Raw genomic sequence first — 19,705 nt, 5'->3', positions numbered from 1 at the left:
TACTTATTCTTAATTCCATACATAAATACATAATCTCACGCCTGTCTCCCATGGGGGTAGGCTGAGACTATGGAACGCCAATTGCTACGAATCTTACAAAATACACCCTTCTTTCGCGTCATCGGTCTTTCATTGATTAAGGTATTATTAATTTAACTATTTAATCTTAAGGACTTAATCTCTATAGATATGAACAAAACTGTACAAGTACTTAAAACTCTCACATAACTCTATTAACAATGTAAAAGTGAGTTACTCGTATTAACAAAAATATTACAATACAAAAATAAAAGAACAACATTTTTTATAAAAAGAAAATATTTATTAAAAAAACAAACTATACAGAATCCTTAATCCTTGATGTAAACAATGTAACAATAACCGCACATAATTCCTATAAAACTATAGAGGTATAAATGTGTTAAAATAATAGTAATAATTACAAACAAGAATTATTACTCATCCCTTGCATATTTACTTAAATCATCCTCAAACATATTGTTTGCTGGTATCACATCGAAGAGTTTTTGAAGGAACTCCATGATAAAATCAGTAGACTTATCCATGAACGGCTTTCCGAATGTGGTCATCAAGAACTTCCAGTTTTGATTCATCACGTCCATCACAGACTTGCCTGGAAAAGAGAGATTACAATTAAGAATAAGATCTTTTTGTTTCTCAAAAGTAAAGGACAGAGTCATTATTGTAGTGTAAATCAGAACGGCGCATCGCATTACGCACGCGTTTCAAAGAGCCATCAGACCATCACAGATGGGGCCCAGTAGGGCTGATGCCTGATCCGAAGCTGCGGACTACCTAGCGGGACTTCGGCTCGACAAGCAAGAGTAGGAACTTATATATATATACCTATATAGAACGTATAACAAGTATAAGAAGCGGGCGTCTTAAACCTCCAGACCACGACAACATTACAAAGCCTTATAGACAGGTAATTACGGAAACTCTTCGTTAAAGATAATTATAAATTACCTTCGAGTAAGACCTGACTAACTAGTTTCTTTGTAGTCAATATCATCGTCAATTATTACTGAACTTCATAACCTTTTGAGTTATCTAGCCAAGGCACTATAATCTTAAATGGCGGTATTATATTATTATTAACTATTATGGAAACTACTAAGTTGCATATCATTTCTAAGATGACCATGATTGAATCCAAGATTACAACAAAATAAGATTTCATAGAATATGAATATTTTTTTTAAATGCAGGCGTAGTGGCAGTAACAATAAAATTAAGTAGATAGAAGAAGAGATATCAGAAATACAATACATAATATAAGAAGTAGTTATTTTTTGAAACATTGAACCGGCTCAAAGAACTCAACTTAAATCGTAAAATTTAATTGCACCTACTAACATTTTCATAGTGTTTATTTTCATTCAGTTTCTCACAAGTGGTGGTAAAAAGACTATACCTATAAGGTTTTGTTTTCTATACTAAATTATAATGAGTAAAATGATTAAGGTACTTACTGGACTCTTTGCCTCCTATGAACAAATTATCAGCGTAGAACACCATTTTCCCTTTGACGTCATAGTTATACTTCAATTTATCATTTTTGCATTTGATGTAGACCTGTCCATCTCGATTTTGGAAGAAATAATCGAAGTCAAATCTAAGGAATATCTTATCTGGAACAAATAAAATACATTTTACAATGCGTATCGTTTAGACACTTCACACATTACCCATATTAAATTAGTGCAAGAAGGTACGTTCAATTCAGGTGGTAATGAATTCACGACTTGGGGGCTTACTCTTAAATCCAATTCCGATCGTTTGACATTGATAATATTGTGAAATTTCATACTCTTGAGTTGCAACACTAGCGCCCATTGCATCCGTATTGCGTGGATATTGAATGAACTAAATGGTATTAAGTTTGGCTTTATATTCCGTATTCCGAATGCTATTTAAAAGCTACCATTTGGGTTGCATAATTTTGACATTTAATGATTATATTGGATTGAATTGCATTGACATTGAGATTTGTTTCAAGAGTAAGCGCTCAGATTAAAATGTAAGATTTTTAGCACTATTCATCAACACATTTTTATGTTGTTTCCAGGTGAATTTTTAGTAACCGTCGTAATCATCCTCAGTCGGAAGACATCTTATGCTTAACAAAAGTCTTTTCGGTCTACTACAAAACTATCCGTGTTTACTACATAACCGTGACATGTATTAATTAGGTTTATAAAAAAAAAAAAAACGTTACCAATTTTGACTTTTCCATTTCCTTCGCCATTAACAGTTTCACCGCCAGAGAAGGTCTTGATGAAAGGACTGTCAGAAAATACTTTATACTGCCCTTTGATTGTGATGTCACATGTCATTTCCAAAGAAGCATGCTCATCTTCAATACTGGCGCTAGAAGAAATAAATTAAAGCATATTAAACTTATAAAATCTCCTATATTTTACATTTTGTTCTTGTCATGTATTTACGTATAAGAACATAATTATATTATTGCTTAAAGCTATATTAAGATTAAAGGAATTCTGTGAAATCCAATGGATACAATTGCTACTGCTTATCGTGGGCTGTCGAGATCCATACAATTTATTGGGCATTTAAATTATCCAAAATTTTAATCAAAATAATATTGGGTCGCAAAATGGTCTCCTGTTCTATGAAAATCATAATATAGCTTGCAAAAAGTAGTATTACATTATTTGTACTAAACTTTTTCTTACCATGAAGATTAAAAATATTTATCTCTACGTATAAAGTAACCGACCCAGCAAAATTTGTACTACAAAAATTCAAGACCAAAATTTGAATTGTTTGCGGAAGTCCAGGGAAGGTTTAACACATTGAACGCCATGGTGGTCACCGGTGACCGACGTTAGCGAAGGATTTGCCTTCAACAGTTTTCTATTGGCAGTCAAAGACTTAAAAGGAGTGAAAATAATGTTTGAGGCGGCGCAAAGTTTGCTGGGCCAGCTAGTTAGAAATATTATTTACTTACGTAAACTTATTCATAGCGCAATCCTTGATGCCCTTGACACGACCGTCGACTAAAGTAAGGTCAATAACATCGGGAATTGACAGAGAGACATTGTGAATGGAGAAAGGATCGATTTTAGGAATTCCTTTCTCAGGAAGTCCCGTTTTGGCAAGAATCCTTAGCGCAGACTCGATAAGGCCTCTTTTACATTCATTGTCGCTCAGCTTACATTTTGGTAATTGTTCCACTGAAATGAAGAATTTTAAAAATGAAATGTGTATCAAAAGAATATCTTAAATTATTATTTTATTTAAAATATGATTGAGTAACTTTCGAACTATTTCGCAAAATAAACAAAGTAATAAGACGATTTTAAAATCAATAATAGACTTGTCACCTACTAAACCCTACTAATAACATAACTGACAACACCCTTGCGTATAAGGGTGTATGTTACCCCCTTAAAAAGAACAAGTCATTGCAATTTTAGGAAAAACTATCAAACACCTACTACAAAATAATTTACTTGACCAAATTTCACTTACCGAATCCAGATTCACACAAAACAAAAGCCGTGAACGCTAAAACCAGTGACTTTTTGAGGAACATGATTCTACCATGAATTACTTGGTTGTACTGCTGAAGATGATGCTTGTCCCACAGACTTTACCATATATAAAGTCCACAAAATAAACGCAAACGTAACCATTTAGTGCAAAATAGAGAAAAAATTATCAAGGTCATCTTACCTAGAGACCTTATTGCGAATTGTACCTTTGTGAACTTGATGGCAATCTTAAGAAAAATCGACGTCTCAATGGCAGGTACTAATACCTTGGCCTGACTTTGCTTGTCCTTATCCTGCTATATCGTAGAAAATCTCCCTATAAACATAATCATTGAATGTTATATTCTTAGATAGGGGTAGCTAAATAATGTGAACCAGAACATTATTATATTTATTGCATAGTGACCGAGTCACATGAAAAGATAAAATAGAAAAAATGCTAATTTTTTGTACGGCTGAAGGATCTTTTACAAGATCAATTCGGAAATTAAGCTTAAATTCTAGCAAACATATGGACAGACAATTATCATAACATAGTATATTAATACTTGATGAACATATTTCATTTAGCAGGTTATTAAATATTCTGTCAGACAAACAAGCATTCAGAAGCATTTTATTACTGTATGGAGGTTTCATTCACTAATTAGGACATAAATGCAAAAAATATCTTAGTTTTATAGGTTTTTTAAGATGTTGCTAACCGATGTTAATTGTTAGAAAAAATTACGGCCTCTATGTTTAAGGATTTGTATCAAATACGATTAAGTTCAATAGTTTGTTTGATTCGTAGCTATTTTTGTGTTACGAATAACTGTTGAACGTCATGGTATATTTTTTTTGAAGTGGTAAAATTATCCAGATTACTTCTCTCGCCTTGGGTGAAAGAGAGAGTGTCAGACTCTAACAAACTAATAACCACCCCGTTCCTTTTCTGGGTTTGAGTCGAAACCCGGTGACCTGTTACGTTGTCCGCAGCTAAGGGCTATGTTATCCGCAACTCCGGATCGTCATGGTCAAATACGGTTTGTGATTCGTATTAGTAATCTCGATATAGGACTTTTAAAACTCCCATTTCTTGACAAAGTATTAAATATTGACATCATTATCTAAAGTTCAAAGCAGCCTTTGACGTTCAAAAGTGCCTTCCTGGTCTATTTGAAATAAATGATTTTGATTTTGATTTTGATCAAGTTCCAAAAATTGCAGTACGCCTAAAAAAACATCTCAATATTTTCTAACTACCGCACTACTTAATCTAGTTCTTAGCTATTGTTTTTGGGCCAAAATCATTACTAAGGAATGGTTTAAGTCCGGTAATCATTCAATGTCTCTAAGTACGGCAGTAAATGAAGAAAATATACTGACACTAAGATAAGCAAATCCGATGGCAAAAGTTTGTTTCTGTGCATGTGTCACACAAAAAACGTCTCGAAACTCTTCATGGTAATATGAACACAAAACAAATAGTTTCGCATGATCATCAATTAGTAATAAATAATACCTTTTAGCAGCATAAAAACGATTTAGATAAAAATATCGGTATCTTTTTATAGGACTTAGGGTCAATATACCATTTATGAATAGGTACTATTAAGGTCAAAATAACTCAAATACATTTGTAGTGTTTATTTTCAAAATGCACCTGGCATTTCAAAAAAATGATTTTATGATTTACAATCAATATAACCTTCTAGGCCAATGAACTCATGGCTTAGGTTCAAAAAGAAAAAATAAAATTATCTACTTGGATCGAGTACCCTTTGATGAAATCGTAACATGTGAAGAGTTGCGCAAGGTCAGTTTTTTCTGATTGATACGAAATGAATTGAGAATAAGTTAAATTTAATAATATTGCTATCGTGTTCGGGACTAGAAAATCCCATTGTGAAGTATTTTTTTTTTTTTTCTATGCAACGTCACGCCTTTTATACCCGAATTTCTCAATAGTAGCATGGTGCCTAGAATAGTAGCCAGTATATGGCAATAGGCTGATCCATATTTATACAATTACTCCTAGAGTCTAATTGTTTGAATTACGAGCTTTTAATTTAATATATCCAAAATTATAAGGAAGTTTCTTTGTTCTAAATTAATTGCTACATAATAATAAACGGACCATTAAAATCACAATGTTACTGAAAAAGTAAACATTGAAGTATTGTTAGATACGAAAATAGATTAAGTAATTTATGAAACAATAAACTGTACCTATGGAAGAAAATAATGTGTGTGTATTATATTAGGAAGTTTATTTTAATACAATTATCCTTTATAAACTCCCCGATCGACTTCGATGACGGTGACCTAACTAGACTAACCTAACTAGTCTAACTAGAATAGCCCACTACGCATTATATTGCACAAGTATGTGTGCAAACGGACAGGTGCACTCTCTGTTTCCTCACTTTCTTAGCCCAATGGGACGGCAGACCGATACAACTTGGTTTTTAGTCAGTAAGAGTCTGACACTCCCTCTCGCCTCACCCAAGGCGAGAAAAGTCATTGGATGATTTTCCCCCTCAAAAAAAAAAAAAAAAAAAAAAAAAAGACCGATACAACTTCGGAGCTGCGAACTACCATGCGGGTTTACCGGGGCTCCGGCTCGATAAGCAGGAGTGAAGACATGGGATGATTTTCCATCCTGAAAAAAAGGCCGCTACAACTGGAGAGAGGTCAAGCGCAGGACCACCGACTTTACGGGCTTTCCGAGGCCTGTGTTTCACACACCGCCAAACTTTCTGACTCCGGGCTAATAATGATCATTTTACCTATAAAATGCCATTTTGACTTTTTGGCCGGTACCCAACCACTGTGCAGTCACTATCCTAATGTTAGGGTTAATCAGCTTTTGGATACTTTACATTTTGAATTTATTATAGATAACAGAATTACTATATGTATTAAAGGATGAGAGAAAAAAGTACTTAATAAGTTTATACGTCATTTGAATTGACGGCTCAATGAATGGAGCCTTCTTGGTTCCTAGCAAAGACCTGAATATATACTACAAGAGTGAAGCAGCTGAAAGAGCATGATTATAGTCTATCTGTAATGTAATCCATAATGTACCATGACTTATTTAAATTCATCATACCATCAAATATAAAACAAAGAAAAAAATCTAAAACAATGGTGCACTTTTTGTGATCAAAGGCAAAATATTTTTGTTATAATAATTAACATAAAGCATAATATCATATATTAAGCACACATTTTAATAGATACTTAAAGAATTATTATATTTTATTTCAACCTTCAAGCACTTCCCAAAATAAAACACAGTGCATGCAAAAAATGCTTTTTATGGTTCCGTTAGAGCTCATTGAAAAACGCTGTTTTTTACGATTCAATTACTTAGTGAAATAGCATCGATCTTCAGTATCCAGCTTTCGCTAATAGATTAGATATTGCCTAGACGGATGAGACCTAGGTTAAGACTTAAAATACTTTTTTTGTTTGGTCCGCTATCAGTGAATTAAATTGAAAGAAGTTTGTTAAAACATTAAATTAGGTGCACACAAGTAAGCTCAGAATTTTATAAATGTAATTTGAAGTATTCTGTATTATGATGTTAATTTAAAAGACTTTAAAAAAGGAGGTTCTCCATTTAACCTACGTTTATGTATGTATATTTGTGCGCGATTATGTCACGTATGATTCTTTTTATTTCTGTTTTTTTTTTTTCGATGTAGGCGGTAAAGAAAACTTAAAGCGGTTCCCTGTTTTTAAAGATTTTAAAAATGAATAATTTTAATAAATTTAATAAAATATTCTATTTGTAACATTTAAGGTTTCTCGTGGAGTCAGTTTTTATTTCCTCACTTGCATGCCAAAAAACTAGTCTGACTGTATACCAGTTTCTGGAAAAAAATACTAAACTATAACAAAAACCAAACATTACTTTATATTTGTCTTGAAACTGACGTATTATTTTTAAAAGTTCTTGTTTCATACAGAAAAAAATAGTGGTCCAACTGGATTTTAAATGTGCAGTCAACACAAAGAAACATTTGTCTAATTTATTATTCACATTGTACTGAATTTTATCTCTATAACTGGATTCAGTAAGGTTTTACAATAGTTTTGTGTAATTAATTTTGATTAAGTTAACGGGCTCATTGAAAAAAAATTGAATTGCATATTAAAATCAAAGAAAATGTTCTATTCTTCTGATATTTTAAAATTAAGATTGTTGATATCGATCAATACAAATTAAATTAATAATAATATTCAGGCATTTTGCTTTGCACAAATATGAATAAGTATCATAAAATGTCATATAAAAATGTTTTACCCATTTAATGCAAACAATAGAGTAGCCATGATAACATATTTGATGTTTTATTTATCTGCGGAACCACTAGTTGCCAAAATATTAATTGTGAATTCATCAACCACCTGCTTCAAACTATATAAATTCAGTAGCTTCAGTGAATTATCATTAGATTAGTTCTACACTGGTTAAACGGTGCCAAAATGTTTCAATCAAAAGTGATTATTCTTAGTAGTGCCATTTTAGTTTTATGCAACGCAGTAGCAATTTGTAAGTAGCTTTTGACAATAACATTAGAAGTTAAGACGGGATTTTTATCATGTTTAGCTTTTAACAACCTATTTGTTCGGGAATCTGTAGGCAGATGTACAGAAGTTTTACTATATACACCGCAAAACAATCGAAGACATTTTAAAAACTAGTTATTTCTTTATTTAAATTTAAAATTTATGTTGTTAGTTACAGTTTATTTTCAACACTAAAGGAGATTAAAAACACTAGGTAGTAATCTCGTAAATCCCTGTGATGCTTTTTGATGTGATGTGATTTGCTCAAACCAAAATTCGCACATGTATCGATTCATAGTCTGATAATCGTACTTGCAATCAATCGACTGACGACATCTTAAAATCATTTTCTACTTGTCCAAAATAGTATAGAATAATTTAGAATCATAGTGCTTAAGTGTAATAAATGTAATATAATTATTAATTTAATATTAAATAGGTTTTTAATTGATTTTCCTTTTTCAGTTGAAAAATTTAATAAAAAATGTGACTTCACGGACGATGAGTGTTTGAAAAGCTTGTATTTTGGTATAATAGAAGAAGCAACAGATAATGGCATTCCAGAACTAGGTGTGCCAAAACTAGACCCTTATGTGTTGAAAAATGAACGGGTATCTGTTCTTGGTATGATAAACATTACTATAATCGATGGAACTGTCAATGGATTTAAAAAATGTGCTCTAAATAAATTTCAGTAAGTTGTTTTTGTTACTTTTTATTTCTATACATATAGATTTCTATAAACACTAATATTTATTTTATTTTTCGGCTTACTTGTTTTAATTACAGATAATTTGTGTATGTCCCACTAAAGTTATTATACTGAGAGAAACAAGATATTATTATAATTATAGCTCCAATTTTTGTCAGTTACATTTTAGAGTAATTCGAGACTATGGCTAAGGCCATAGTCTTTTTACCACACACCACAAGCTTTTTCCAAATTCAGATGCTAAAATGTAAAAAAAGGGAAAAAATTCCCAAAAATATTTAAAAAGTATTTTGAGTGTCAGAATAACTCTACTTTTAGATCTCTTGAGCTTAGTAAGCTATGCATTATATTCCAACTTAACATTAATTTCTTGATATTCTCATTTTCAGCAATGACATAGAATCTCTGCATATCCAAGCTAGTCTTACTTGTGAAAACTTCATCGTGGAAGGAAAGTATAAGATTGAAGTCACACCAGTACTCAAAGCTCTTATTGGAACTCTTGATATCCATGGAGAAGGACAAGGAAAAGTTGCAATTGGTAAGTGCATTATTTTACAAACAAAAGTCTCTAAAACGTACATAATAATATACTTAATAATTTTTTTTTTAACACATTCCCTTCTAGTCAGACTGTCAGGCAAGTGTATAAAACACTTGGTATGATAACCAGAAACCTGACTCTTGACTACATTGTAATTACTTATGTTAATTTTAATAAATGAAAAAGAGGGAATTTTCATTACAAAATACATACTAGGGAGTAGACAATAGAAATTATCAATCGAAATTTATATTCCTTCATTTTCATAAAACCCATACCAAAATATCAACTGGTCATCAACTCAAAACATCAACTTTCATATTTTTCGTGCTACGCATATTTTTCATACTTATTTTTCGATTGTTTTATTTATCTTTACTAAAGAGTATTTTATTTACAGATAAAGTCAAACTGGACGTTGATGTTGCCTACGAGGTAATAAAAAATGATAATGGTGACATTCGTTTTAAGTTGAAACCAGAAGATAACACGTATACCTTTGAATTTTTGGAAAAAGTAACGTTTGCAGCTGACAACGTATTCATTGGATCGCAAGATATTAGTGAGTATAGTTTTATTGTTATCTATAAGTATATAATTTAAATAAATTTGCGTTAGTCATACTATTTATAATTATAGAACGGCTAAATCAATTTGACTGATAATTTATGGAGATGTAGTTTTCAACTAGAAGACGGACATAGGATAATTTTTATTCGAGGATTTCAACATTTGAGATATAAATCCCCTAATGTAATAAGAGAAGACGAGCCCATTGATAAACATTAACGAAATATATACATATAACGAAACGAAATTTTCTACTGAAATAGTATACTATAATAGATACTAATTACTAACTCATTGTCATTTTCAGGTACCGTGACGACTAATATCTTAAACGAAAACTGGGAATTCATCGCAAAGAATCTAGGAAAACCCGTCGTCGATTTGGCTATGACACTATTCACTAGTAACGGTCAAAAGGTTCTTGATGTACTACCAATCAAGGACTTGTATAATACTGATTTGTCTCCTTACATTAAGAGCTAATACCAGAAATAGAAAATCTAATATATTGGTTTATTTTATGATTTAAACATAAAACTTGGTTATGTTCAATATATTCTTTCTCAATTTAAATTTGCGGCCAAAACGTCTATTTTTAAATAATTTAGAACCAAAACGTACCAAAGTGTGAATAAAATAATTAAATGTAAATGCAAAGCTTCGTGTTTGTTTTATCGAAGATCTAAAAGGTTGAAATTGCATTGAACATAAATTGTACAATGGTGTTGAATTATAAAATATGCTATTATTATAAAATACACTATAATTTAGTTTTAAATTGTGTGAGTTTATAATATTTTACAATATGAAATAAAATGTTATAAATTAATGGTTTTCGTTTTTTTACCGACTTAAAATAGGAGGTTCTCAGTTTGACCTGTATGTATGTTTGTTTGTGCAAGATTATCTCGCTTTTGGCTGAGTCAACTTTGATGCGGTCTTCCGTATAGTAGTTTTCGGAATTAGGAGAAGCTTTTAGGGATATTATCTATATATGTTCGGCGCCCCTGTGTGGGCGCCGAACCTGATGCGGCGGCCAGCTCGGGCGCTGCTCACGTCTCAGAGGGTCATGGCCATCCGGGTGATCCGTGGATATCGCACGATCTCCGGGGAGGCGGCGAACCTCCTTGCCGGATTACCGCCGTGGGATTTGGAGGCGAAGGTGCTCGCGCGCGTGTTCAGTTTGCGCGCCGACGCGTGTCGCCGGGGCGAAACTCCACTGCCGCGCCAGATCAGTGCGTGGCGGGACGAGCTCCGGCGCGATCTCATGGCGGAATGGCAGCAACGACTGTCGCAACCGAGGGCTGGGCTCGCTGTCATCGCAGCGGTAAGTCCCCTCTTTGAGGAGTGGCTAGAGAGGCGCCACGGCGTCCTCACCTACCGCCTGACGCAGGTGCTTACCGGACATGGGAGTTTCGGTAGGTTCCTGTTCCTTATTGGGCGGGAGGAAACGCCCGGGTGTCATCACTGTGAGGACCGCCCGGAGGACACGGTAGAACATACGGTGGCGGTGTGCCCTGCGTGGGCTGACCACCGCCAAGTCCTCAGGGATGTGGTCGGCGACGGCGACCTCTCGCGCCCGGCACTGGTTCAGGCCATGGTGCGGAGCGAGAGGGACTGGGATGCCGTCTCCTCCTTCTGCGAAGCAGTCATGCTAGCTAAGGAGGAGGCGGGGCGCGTGAGAGAACAAACCTCCTCACGCCCCAGCCGTCGCGAGAGACACTCCGGGCGTCGGGGATCGCGAGACGATCTCCGGCCACCGTAAGTGCGGGCCTGCGGACGGCGAGCAAGGGTAGCTCACCGCCCGAACAGAACCAGACCCGTGCGTACGGCGCGTAGCGTTCCGCGCGCGCCTCAAAGAGCCATCAGACCACCACAGATGGGGCCCAGCAGGGCTGATGCCTGATCCGGAGCTGCGGACTACCTAGCGGGTTTACCGGGGCTCCGGCTCGAAAAGCAGGAGAAGGAACGGGGTGGTTTTTAGTCAGTAAGAGTCTGACACTCCTTCTCGCCTCGCCCAAGGCGGGAAAAGTCATTGGATGATTTTCCCCCCTCAAAAAAAAAAAAAAAAAAAAAGGATATTATCTGACTTAAAAATAATGAAAGCGGTAATGAAAATTGAAGGTTTCCTTTTTTTTGAAGAAGTTTTCGTTCATTATCTGTCAAGATTATTATTGTTCTTTTAATTGTTACCTATATTATAATTATACGTCATTTTAGTTAACTAGTTAGAATTTAAATTTCTGTCAAGTAGATTGCAATCCTGTAGGAATATATAATAGGAGTCTCTAGTCGGCACACAGTGATCTCAGAGAAGATGGAGACGCAGTAATCATATAGATGATGATCAGCAAAACTGTGCAATGAACTATCGTTAGTGGTATTTCCAAACCGATACGAACTTCAAACCTTCAAGAAAAGAGCGTATTCCTTTTTAAAAGGTCGGCAACGCACCTGTGACTCCTCTGGTGTTGGGGTTCATGTGCGGCACTGATCACTTAATTACTAACAGAATCATCTTCATGACTTGTACGCTAGATTGCTCGACGCTCATCGCAGAGTGAGGACTTGGGATTTGGTCTAGTAAGACGACACGGTACCACTTTAGGTGCTGATGCTTACACCATGGTGGTTTCTGTGGGAGATGATTGCCACACACAACAGTTTTTCGCCCCAAAAATATAGGTAATTTGCTGTGTAACCAAAAAAGAAGGTGATGATCACGTCTTTGCTTACCCGGCGTTCAATTTGCTTTCTAAACTATAGTCCAGTCAAATAAGGCAAAATTAGGTAAGAATCTCGGAATGCGAGATACCCAGCTGTAATTTTGTATATACTTGTATATTGACCCCCTAAAACTTGTCTCAAAACCTACATATGGTAGGGTGTAAGCAACCCTTAAAATTCAGGGTCAAAGGGCCAAAAAATTGTTTTTTTGCGGTTTTTTCGAAATATCTCATTTCCTATGGGTTTTTGGTAGTTGTATTCAATAGCAATATTGTAGCATACAAAATTCTCTACAACTTTTGTCCAAACTTTTTTTTATACGGTGAACCGTTTTCGAGTTAGAGGGCGGAGAGCGCGCGGTCAATTGATACATTTAAAAAAAAACACACACTTAATTTTCCACTTTCTCAATTCTTTTAATCAATTCTTAAAAACTAATTATGATATCTCATTCAAACCAATTTTCGTTGAAAGTTTCCATTAAGATCTACAGCATATATTTTTTATAGTTTTCTTATTTACTTATTTTAAAAGTTAGAGGGCAGGGCACATTCTATAGACCTCATTTTTCCACTTTGGAAGCGTCTATCTTTCAAACGATTGATTTTGACGAAAAATGGTTTTAGGAACCATGACGTATTTTTTAATGTCCTATCCATAGACAACCATCACGGATAGGTTAGACGAAAAAAATTTTTTTTGAAGAGATGCAGTGACCGCGCGCTCTTCGCCCTCTATCTCGAAAACGGTTCACCGTATAAAAAAAAGTTTAGACAAAAGTTGTAGAGAATTTTGTATTTAACAATATTGCTATTGAATACAACTACCAAAAACCCATAGGAAATGAGATATTTCGAAAAAACCGCAAAAAAACGATTTTTGGGCCCTTTGACCCTGAATTTTAAGGGTTGCTTACACCCTACCATATGTAGGTTTTGAGACAAGTTTTAGGGGGTCAATATACAAGTATATACAAAATTACAGCTGGGTATCTCGAATTCCGAGGTGAATTCCTAAATTGACTGGACTATAATATATAGCAACCATACCATAAATGTACTCTAATAAACATTGACATTTACTCTAATGAATATTTACATTTACATTTTATGAATAAACATATTTTATAAAATCTCAGGTGTTAACAAATATTTGTGTAAACTATACGTGTCACTTGTTTATTTAGCGTGTGGAATAAATGTTTTTTCTCTCTATCTAATGGGACTTTTCGGGTCTCCGAAATTCTCATAGTAGGTAACACGGAGTCAGGAATGACACCATCTCTTTTACTAGCGACTCATATTATTATGGTTAATGGAAACTGGATGTTAATCTCTTCTCTCTTTTATATTAAAAGGCATTAGTATATTACGTTATATGTGTAAATAAAACAAAACCGTATTGAACAATTAATACATAATACTCTTTATTTAAGTCAATTAACAACAAAACTGAGGTACAACCTTGACAACCAAATTGAGGACAATTTTTCAAATTAGGGTTTAGCATAAGGCGACAGGTCATCAATGATGTAATGTCTAGCAGGAATATTATCGAAGAAGTAACCAGCGAATCTGAAGTAGAACTCCATGGCTTTGTCCACGAATGGCTGACCAAAACCTGACATCACGAAACGCCAATTTTCGTTCAACATCGGTATGATAGAAGCGCCTGCAAATAAAAATATTAGTTAAAGTTACAGCAATATTGAAATGTATTATTTTAAAAAAGAATGATTTATTGGATATGTATGTATTGTCAAAATATATCTATGTAGGGATGTCTATACATACGTACTATTATTGAGTATTTAACTAAGCATTACAACGTTAATAAATTTAGTCTTAAGTTCAGATTATATCAAGGAAGTCTTTGTGAATCTAAATTTTGTAACATAATCAAGGTTACAAAAATTAAACTAAAATTCAAAATATTCCAAAAAATCCTTCAAGACCAAACAAAGTTTTTCATAAGATTTACAATCAGTTTCGATATTTTGTATGCATCGTTAATCTCGAAATAATTATCTTCTATACACATTTTTGTTTATTCTATTCAAGGAAGCTGAGAAAACTTCATCTTAATTTTAATAATTAAACAAAGACTTGCAGTTTTTGTTAAGTATGATGCTCATACGAATTTTAAAAATGTTGTCTAATTATTCAGGTAATATTAGTGTGTAATGCGGTGTTTGAAAATTGAAAATTCAAAAAGGTTTAAACTGAATAATAATTTAGGTGAAATTATTTAATTACGAACAAAAGATATTGTATTTGTGATACAAAATTACTAACAGCAGTAGATTTTAATTATCAGAGAAACTTCAAGAAAATATCACTTCCTGAGTATCTATAGTTTTATATTGTTCAATGTACCTACGTGATATTTAACTTGGTGTTGTTAAAACAGTGATATCTATATTATTATAGGAAAATGCATTTGCATTAGAAAACCGAATAAAAACCGCAATTTATTTAAACTTTATAGCTTCTAAAATGTTTATGACATAATTTTTATACTTACTGATTTCCTGTTCACCAACATAAAGATTATCGGCAAAGAAAGTGACTTTCCCTCCGAATTCATAGTCGTACTTGATGAGGTCGTAAATGCATTTTATGTAGATCTCGCCGTCATCGCGCCTTTGGGCGTAAAAAGGAAAATCAAATTTCAAATGCACTTTGTCTGAAACACAAGGATAGGTTTGTGTGAATTACAAAATGATGTATCACGTAAAGTATGTTGATGGTAAAATTTTCAATAACGTAATGAATACATGAATTTACTTCTGTATGCTTTTTTGTTCAGAATTAAATAAGATGTTTAGTTCAGTGTCTAACAGATAATATTCGCATCAGAATGTGAGATGTAAGATCTCATCTCCTGTAATAGGGGTAAGCCTATTGCCATAATTCTAGACTCCGTACTACTACTGAGAAATTTTCAATACTTTACCAATAGGTAATATTGTACCAATATTAAAGTTTAGATCATATTTATGTATGAATTTTGATAGTTTTAATAATTCAACAGGAGCTAACGCTTTATAATATGCACCATCAACTCACTGCGGAAAGTTTGGTAGGAAGTAGTTACAAACATTATGTAAATTATTTACCAATTTTGACTTTCCCATTCCCATCACCGTGTACTGACATTCCTCCCAGAATGTTTTCTGCTAAGGAGCTCGTCGTATCAATCTTGTAATGTCCTTTGATAGTCAGATCACATGTGTTCTCTTGATGGCCGATTTCTGAAGTAATGTTTATACTGAAATAAAGTCAAAGTCAAAGCATTTATTTCAACTAATCCTAAATTAGGCACTTTTGAAACATCAAATTGAATTGTCCGTCAGTCTGTTCGTCAGTAAAGCTAGGCGCTCGTTCCAAAGTGTTGCTTCGAATGGAGAAGAACGAGCAAGAAACTACATCGTTACTCTTTAAAAAAAATATTTTTACAATATCTCTGATAAAAGTATTGAAAGGCTTAGCAGTATTTACTAATCGTAAATTAATCCATACTAAATTATAAAACTATCAGCCTGCATTTGTTTGTTTTTTTTTCCAAATGATAAAACAACACATGCATAGTTCGACACTACTCCGGTAAATTATTTAATTTTTGTTTTCAACAAATAATAAACTACATGCACGTATTAAATACTAGTTTCCAAACCTGTCATGGACAACTAGTTTTATGTTGCTAAAAATAATTTGTTTTTTGACATAAATCACGCAAAATTATTCAAGTTTTAGTATTATATTTCAAATAGATAAAACGATCTACTTTTGTGACTTCGAACTGATGCATATAAATTTACATCAAGGTCACAGCTGCATAGCAAAATCTTGAATATCTAGTTGATTTACATTTTCACACAATTCATTCAAAAGTGACAATCAAATTTTATTTCTTTGTCAAGGCTAAAACATTATCACTAAGTCCTAACAATTTTGACGAATACATGCATTCGTCGAAAACGACAGGCTGATTTAAAGTTGCCCCTGGACGTGGGCAGTTTTCATTGTTTCCTAGTAATATAAAAGCATAGCTTTTGCCCGCGACTTCGTCCGCGTGGTTGTGTTAGTGGTTGGTGGTCAAAATTAATACGCCTTCTACCCTTTTTATTCGCTATAAAAAGTATCCTATGTTTCTTCTTTCCCCATTAAGTGTCTAAATACAAAGTTTCACTATTGAAACTTTAAAAATGACGAATTTCCCACTCTCCCCTATTTTTTTTGCAGTAAATAGTAGCCTGTTATCTTTCGTTCCCCATTAAGTGTCTAAATACAAAGTTTCACTGTAACAGCTTTAAAAATGACGAATTTCCATATGAACCTTCACCCCCCCCCCCTTTTTACCCATTCTCCCCTATTTATTTGCAATAAAAAGTAGTCTATGTTGTTCTTCAGGGTCTATTCTATCTCTGTACCAAATTTCATCAAAATGTTCGGGGGTACCTTACTCATAGATCTAAACACCCCTCTCCCGCACGCGCACGGGGCCTTGGCGACGTTCACTTCGCAACGGGCCGTGCAGCAGAAATCGTAATATTTTAATTTCACCACAACTTCAAAACCAAACGTCCAATTTTAATCATTCAAAGACCAAATATTATCAACATAAACTGTACTTATTGATGAAATAATTTATTTTGATAAGGCATGAGTAAAAAAAAACGCGTTTAAATGTAGTCCAAAAAAATTCAAGTTTTTAAATAAAAATGTGGTTGTTATGCCTCACTCGACATAGATAGGTATAGTGTGTCGCGGACTTTTTTGTAGATATTTATGAGATCTACAATTAATTATAACATTTTATGGTTCTATCTTTTGTAGTTTAGGCAGCGTACGCAAAATAAGTAACTTCTTTGGTTGATTTTTTTCAGTTTGTGTCCGAAAAATCTAAATATCTTACGGAACCCTATTTTTTTCCAAAATGAAATATAGCCTATGTTACTCGTGGATAATGTAGCTTTCGAATGGTGAAAGAATTTTTAAAATCGGTCCAGTAGTTTTTGAGCCTATTCATTACAACCAAACAAACAAACAAACAAAGTTTTCCTCTTTATAATATTAGTGTAGATTTGTGATTTGTAGGCCGCCTATTGTTCGTGAAAGATGCATGCATTCGCATGGTTAAATAATTAATACATGCACACAAAAGTTTCGTCAAATACTTGTGTAGACACTACAATTTAAATCCAATAAGAAATAGACATTCTCACTTCGTCCTGCAAGTAAAGAGCTACTGAGAATCTCAATATCAAGAAACCAACAAATAGGAAACTTGAAAGACCTTTAGCCCAAACTCTAGCTCTTGTACCTATTCGACTGTCTCTCTTGACCACTCGACCAACGAAACAAGTCTGCTATAATATGCCCTTTAAACTAAATATGTTTCTACTATAAGCAAGAACAAAGGAACTCATACCAGCTATTAAGTGCAGGGTCACTACTCAAGAGGACGATTAGATTCACTCCATTTGGCACTAACAACGTCATGTCTACTTGATTTCCATAATGACTATGTTCATAAGCAGAAAAAACTGTCATAATGCTATGCTTCAGATGATTTTGTTGTGTTTTCATAGAGGTGCTTATGCATTTTGCATTATACAAAATGGTAATGAATGCTGTCTAAGTTTATGTACCGTATATGGATATGTTTAATATTACACTTAGTCAGACTTAGGAAATATTTATTTTCCATCCTAAGAAATTCTAAGCTGTGCGTTGCAGTATGGCCAACACTGGACTGCCACATACACATTATTGATGGTAATACAGTGCACAAAGTACTCGTATAAGAAAGATGCTTTTTACGGATAAAAAAAAATTACAGGATAGTCATAAGATTATTGATATTGGAAATATAATTAAGACCTATTAGCAAGCCAGTAAACTTAGTACCGCGACAGAATAATTGATATAATCATTATGTATTTAATTCATCATCATAACAAACTATTCTTACCTGAATTTTTCAAAAAGGCAGTCTTTAATGCCTTTGGCAACTCCTTCTATCATTGTGATGTTCATAATATTCAGTACAGACACAGTTACATTTGTCAGACGAATTGGGTCCACTGGTGGAATGTTCAGGTCTGGTATTCCATGCTTACCAATATCCCTGATCACTGTTTCGTACAGATCTCTTAAACATTCATCATCATTGAGGTGACATTTTGGAAGGTTATCAACTGGAACAAATTTATTTTGATTATTTCTGCAGTTCATGTACCTACGTGTTATGCAGTGAGGATTTTCCAAAGAAGTCTAATCTCTAATACTCACATATCTTACAAAGGATTAATAAAAATGTTTACGTTCAAATAATAAAGAACACATTTTTTTCGATTAGCCTGAGGTTTTTAGGTCTCTATAAAATATATTAAATCATATTTTATTTTTCTCTAAAAATAATGACAGGTAGTCAAGAGCACTAATATTTTTTACAATGCCAATAAAAATTGACATAAAAGGTTACACCAAAGTACTACGAGTAGTTGTTGTAAATAACAACAAATGAAAAAAAAACACAGTCAACAACAGTGCTGCATAAATAAATAAAAAAATTGGACACTTACCAAAACCAGTGTCACAAAAAACGAAAAATACGAACAACGTAAAAAACACCGTGACTCTTTGGAAGATCATTTTTTAACCTCTATGCGTATAACATGAATGTACGAAGAACGTACTGCATGAACACTGAAGCGAGGTATCATAAAACTAAATGATAAATTACGTACGTCTATTATTCTCTACCTATGCCTACTATGACGGTTGAATTGCGCAAACTGGTATTCGAAATATGATTCGTTTTGTTTTTAATTTCTTAAGGAAGCAGATAGAGGAAGAGATAAACGTATATGAAGTGTAATTACTCTTTGTCCGACAGATCCACAAGTCGTGATGTGTTATCAGCAAGGTACATATTTTTGCTGTATTTGTGTAAGTGTGGGAGAGCCATGCTTCGGCACGAATGAGCCGGCTCGACCGAAGTGATACCACGGCCTCACATAAAAACCGACGTGAAACAACG

At 33.9% G+C, this 19,705-nt stretch overlaps 3 protein-coding genes across 3 annotated transcripts; 1 reads left to right on the top strand and 2 right to left on the bottom strand.

Annotated features, from left to right (window-relative positions):
• Positions 1-300: 300 nt before the first annotated feature.
• Positions 301-3,674, bottom strand: LOC118276352 (uncharacterized). The gene is made up of 5 exons (XM_035594627.2): positions 3,520-3,674; positions 2,996-3,221; positions 2,243-2,394; positions 1,497-1,655; positions 301-634 (listed from the first exon to the last, which is right to left on the bottom strand). The coding sequence occupies exons 1-5, from the start codon at positions 3,581-3,583 to the stop codon at positions 456-458; spliced, it is 780 nt and encodes a 259-aa protein (XP_035450520.2). The 5' UTR covers positions 3,584-3,674; the 3' UTR covers positions 301-455.
• A 4,282-nt stretch (positions 3,675-7,956) lies between these two features.
• LOC118276283 (uncharacterized) lies at positions 7,957-10,760 on the top strand. The gene is made up of 5 exons (XM_035594536.2): positions 7,957-8,088; positions 8,571-8,799; positions 9,207-9,358; positions 9,762-9,923; positions 10,239-10,760. Exons 1-5 carry the CDS (start codon positions 8,022-8,024, stop codon positions 10,412-10,414), a joined length of 786 nt encoding a protein of 261 aa, XP_035450429.2. The 5' UTR covers positions 7,957-8,021; the 3' UTR covers positions 10,415-10,760.
• Positions 10,761-14,057: 3,297 nt separating this feature from the next.
• On the bottom strand, positions 14,058-19,457 carry LOC118276317 (uncharacterized). Its single transcript, XM_035594578.2, has 5 exons — positions 19,248-19,457; positions 18,635-18,860; positions 15,777-15,928; positions 15,182-15,343; positions 14,058-14,329 (listed from the first exon to the last, which is right to left on the bottom strand). Exons 1-5 carry the CDS (start codon positions 19,315-19,317, stop codon positions 14,154-14,156), a joined length of 786 nt encoding a protein of 261 aa, XP_035450471.1. The 5' UTR covers positions 19,318-19,457; the 3' UTR covers positions 14,058-14,153.
• Positions 19,458-19,705: the final 248 nt, after the last annotated feature.

This window comes from Spodoptera frugiperda, chromosome 31, assembly GCF_023101765.2.
Source record: "Spodoptera frugiperda isolate SF20-4 chromosome 31, AGI-APGP_CSIRO_Sfru_2.0, whole genome shotgun sequence".
NCBI classification, from domain to species: Eukaryota; Metazoa; Arthropoda; class Insecta; order Lepidoptera; family Noctuidae; genus Spodoptera; species Spodoptera frugiperda.
This window is presented reverse-complemented; position numbering and strand designations above follow the sequence as displayed.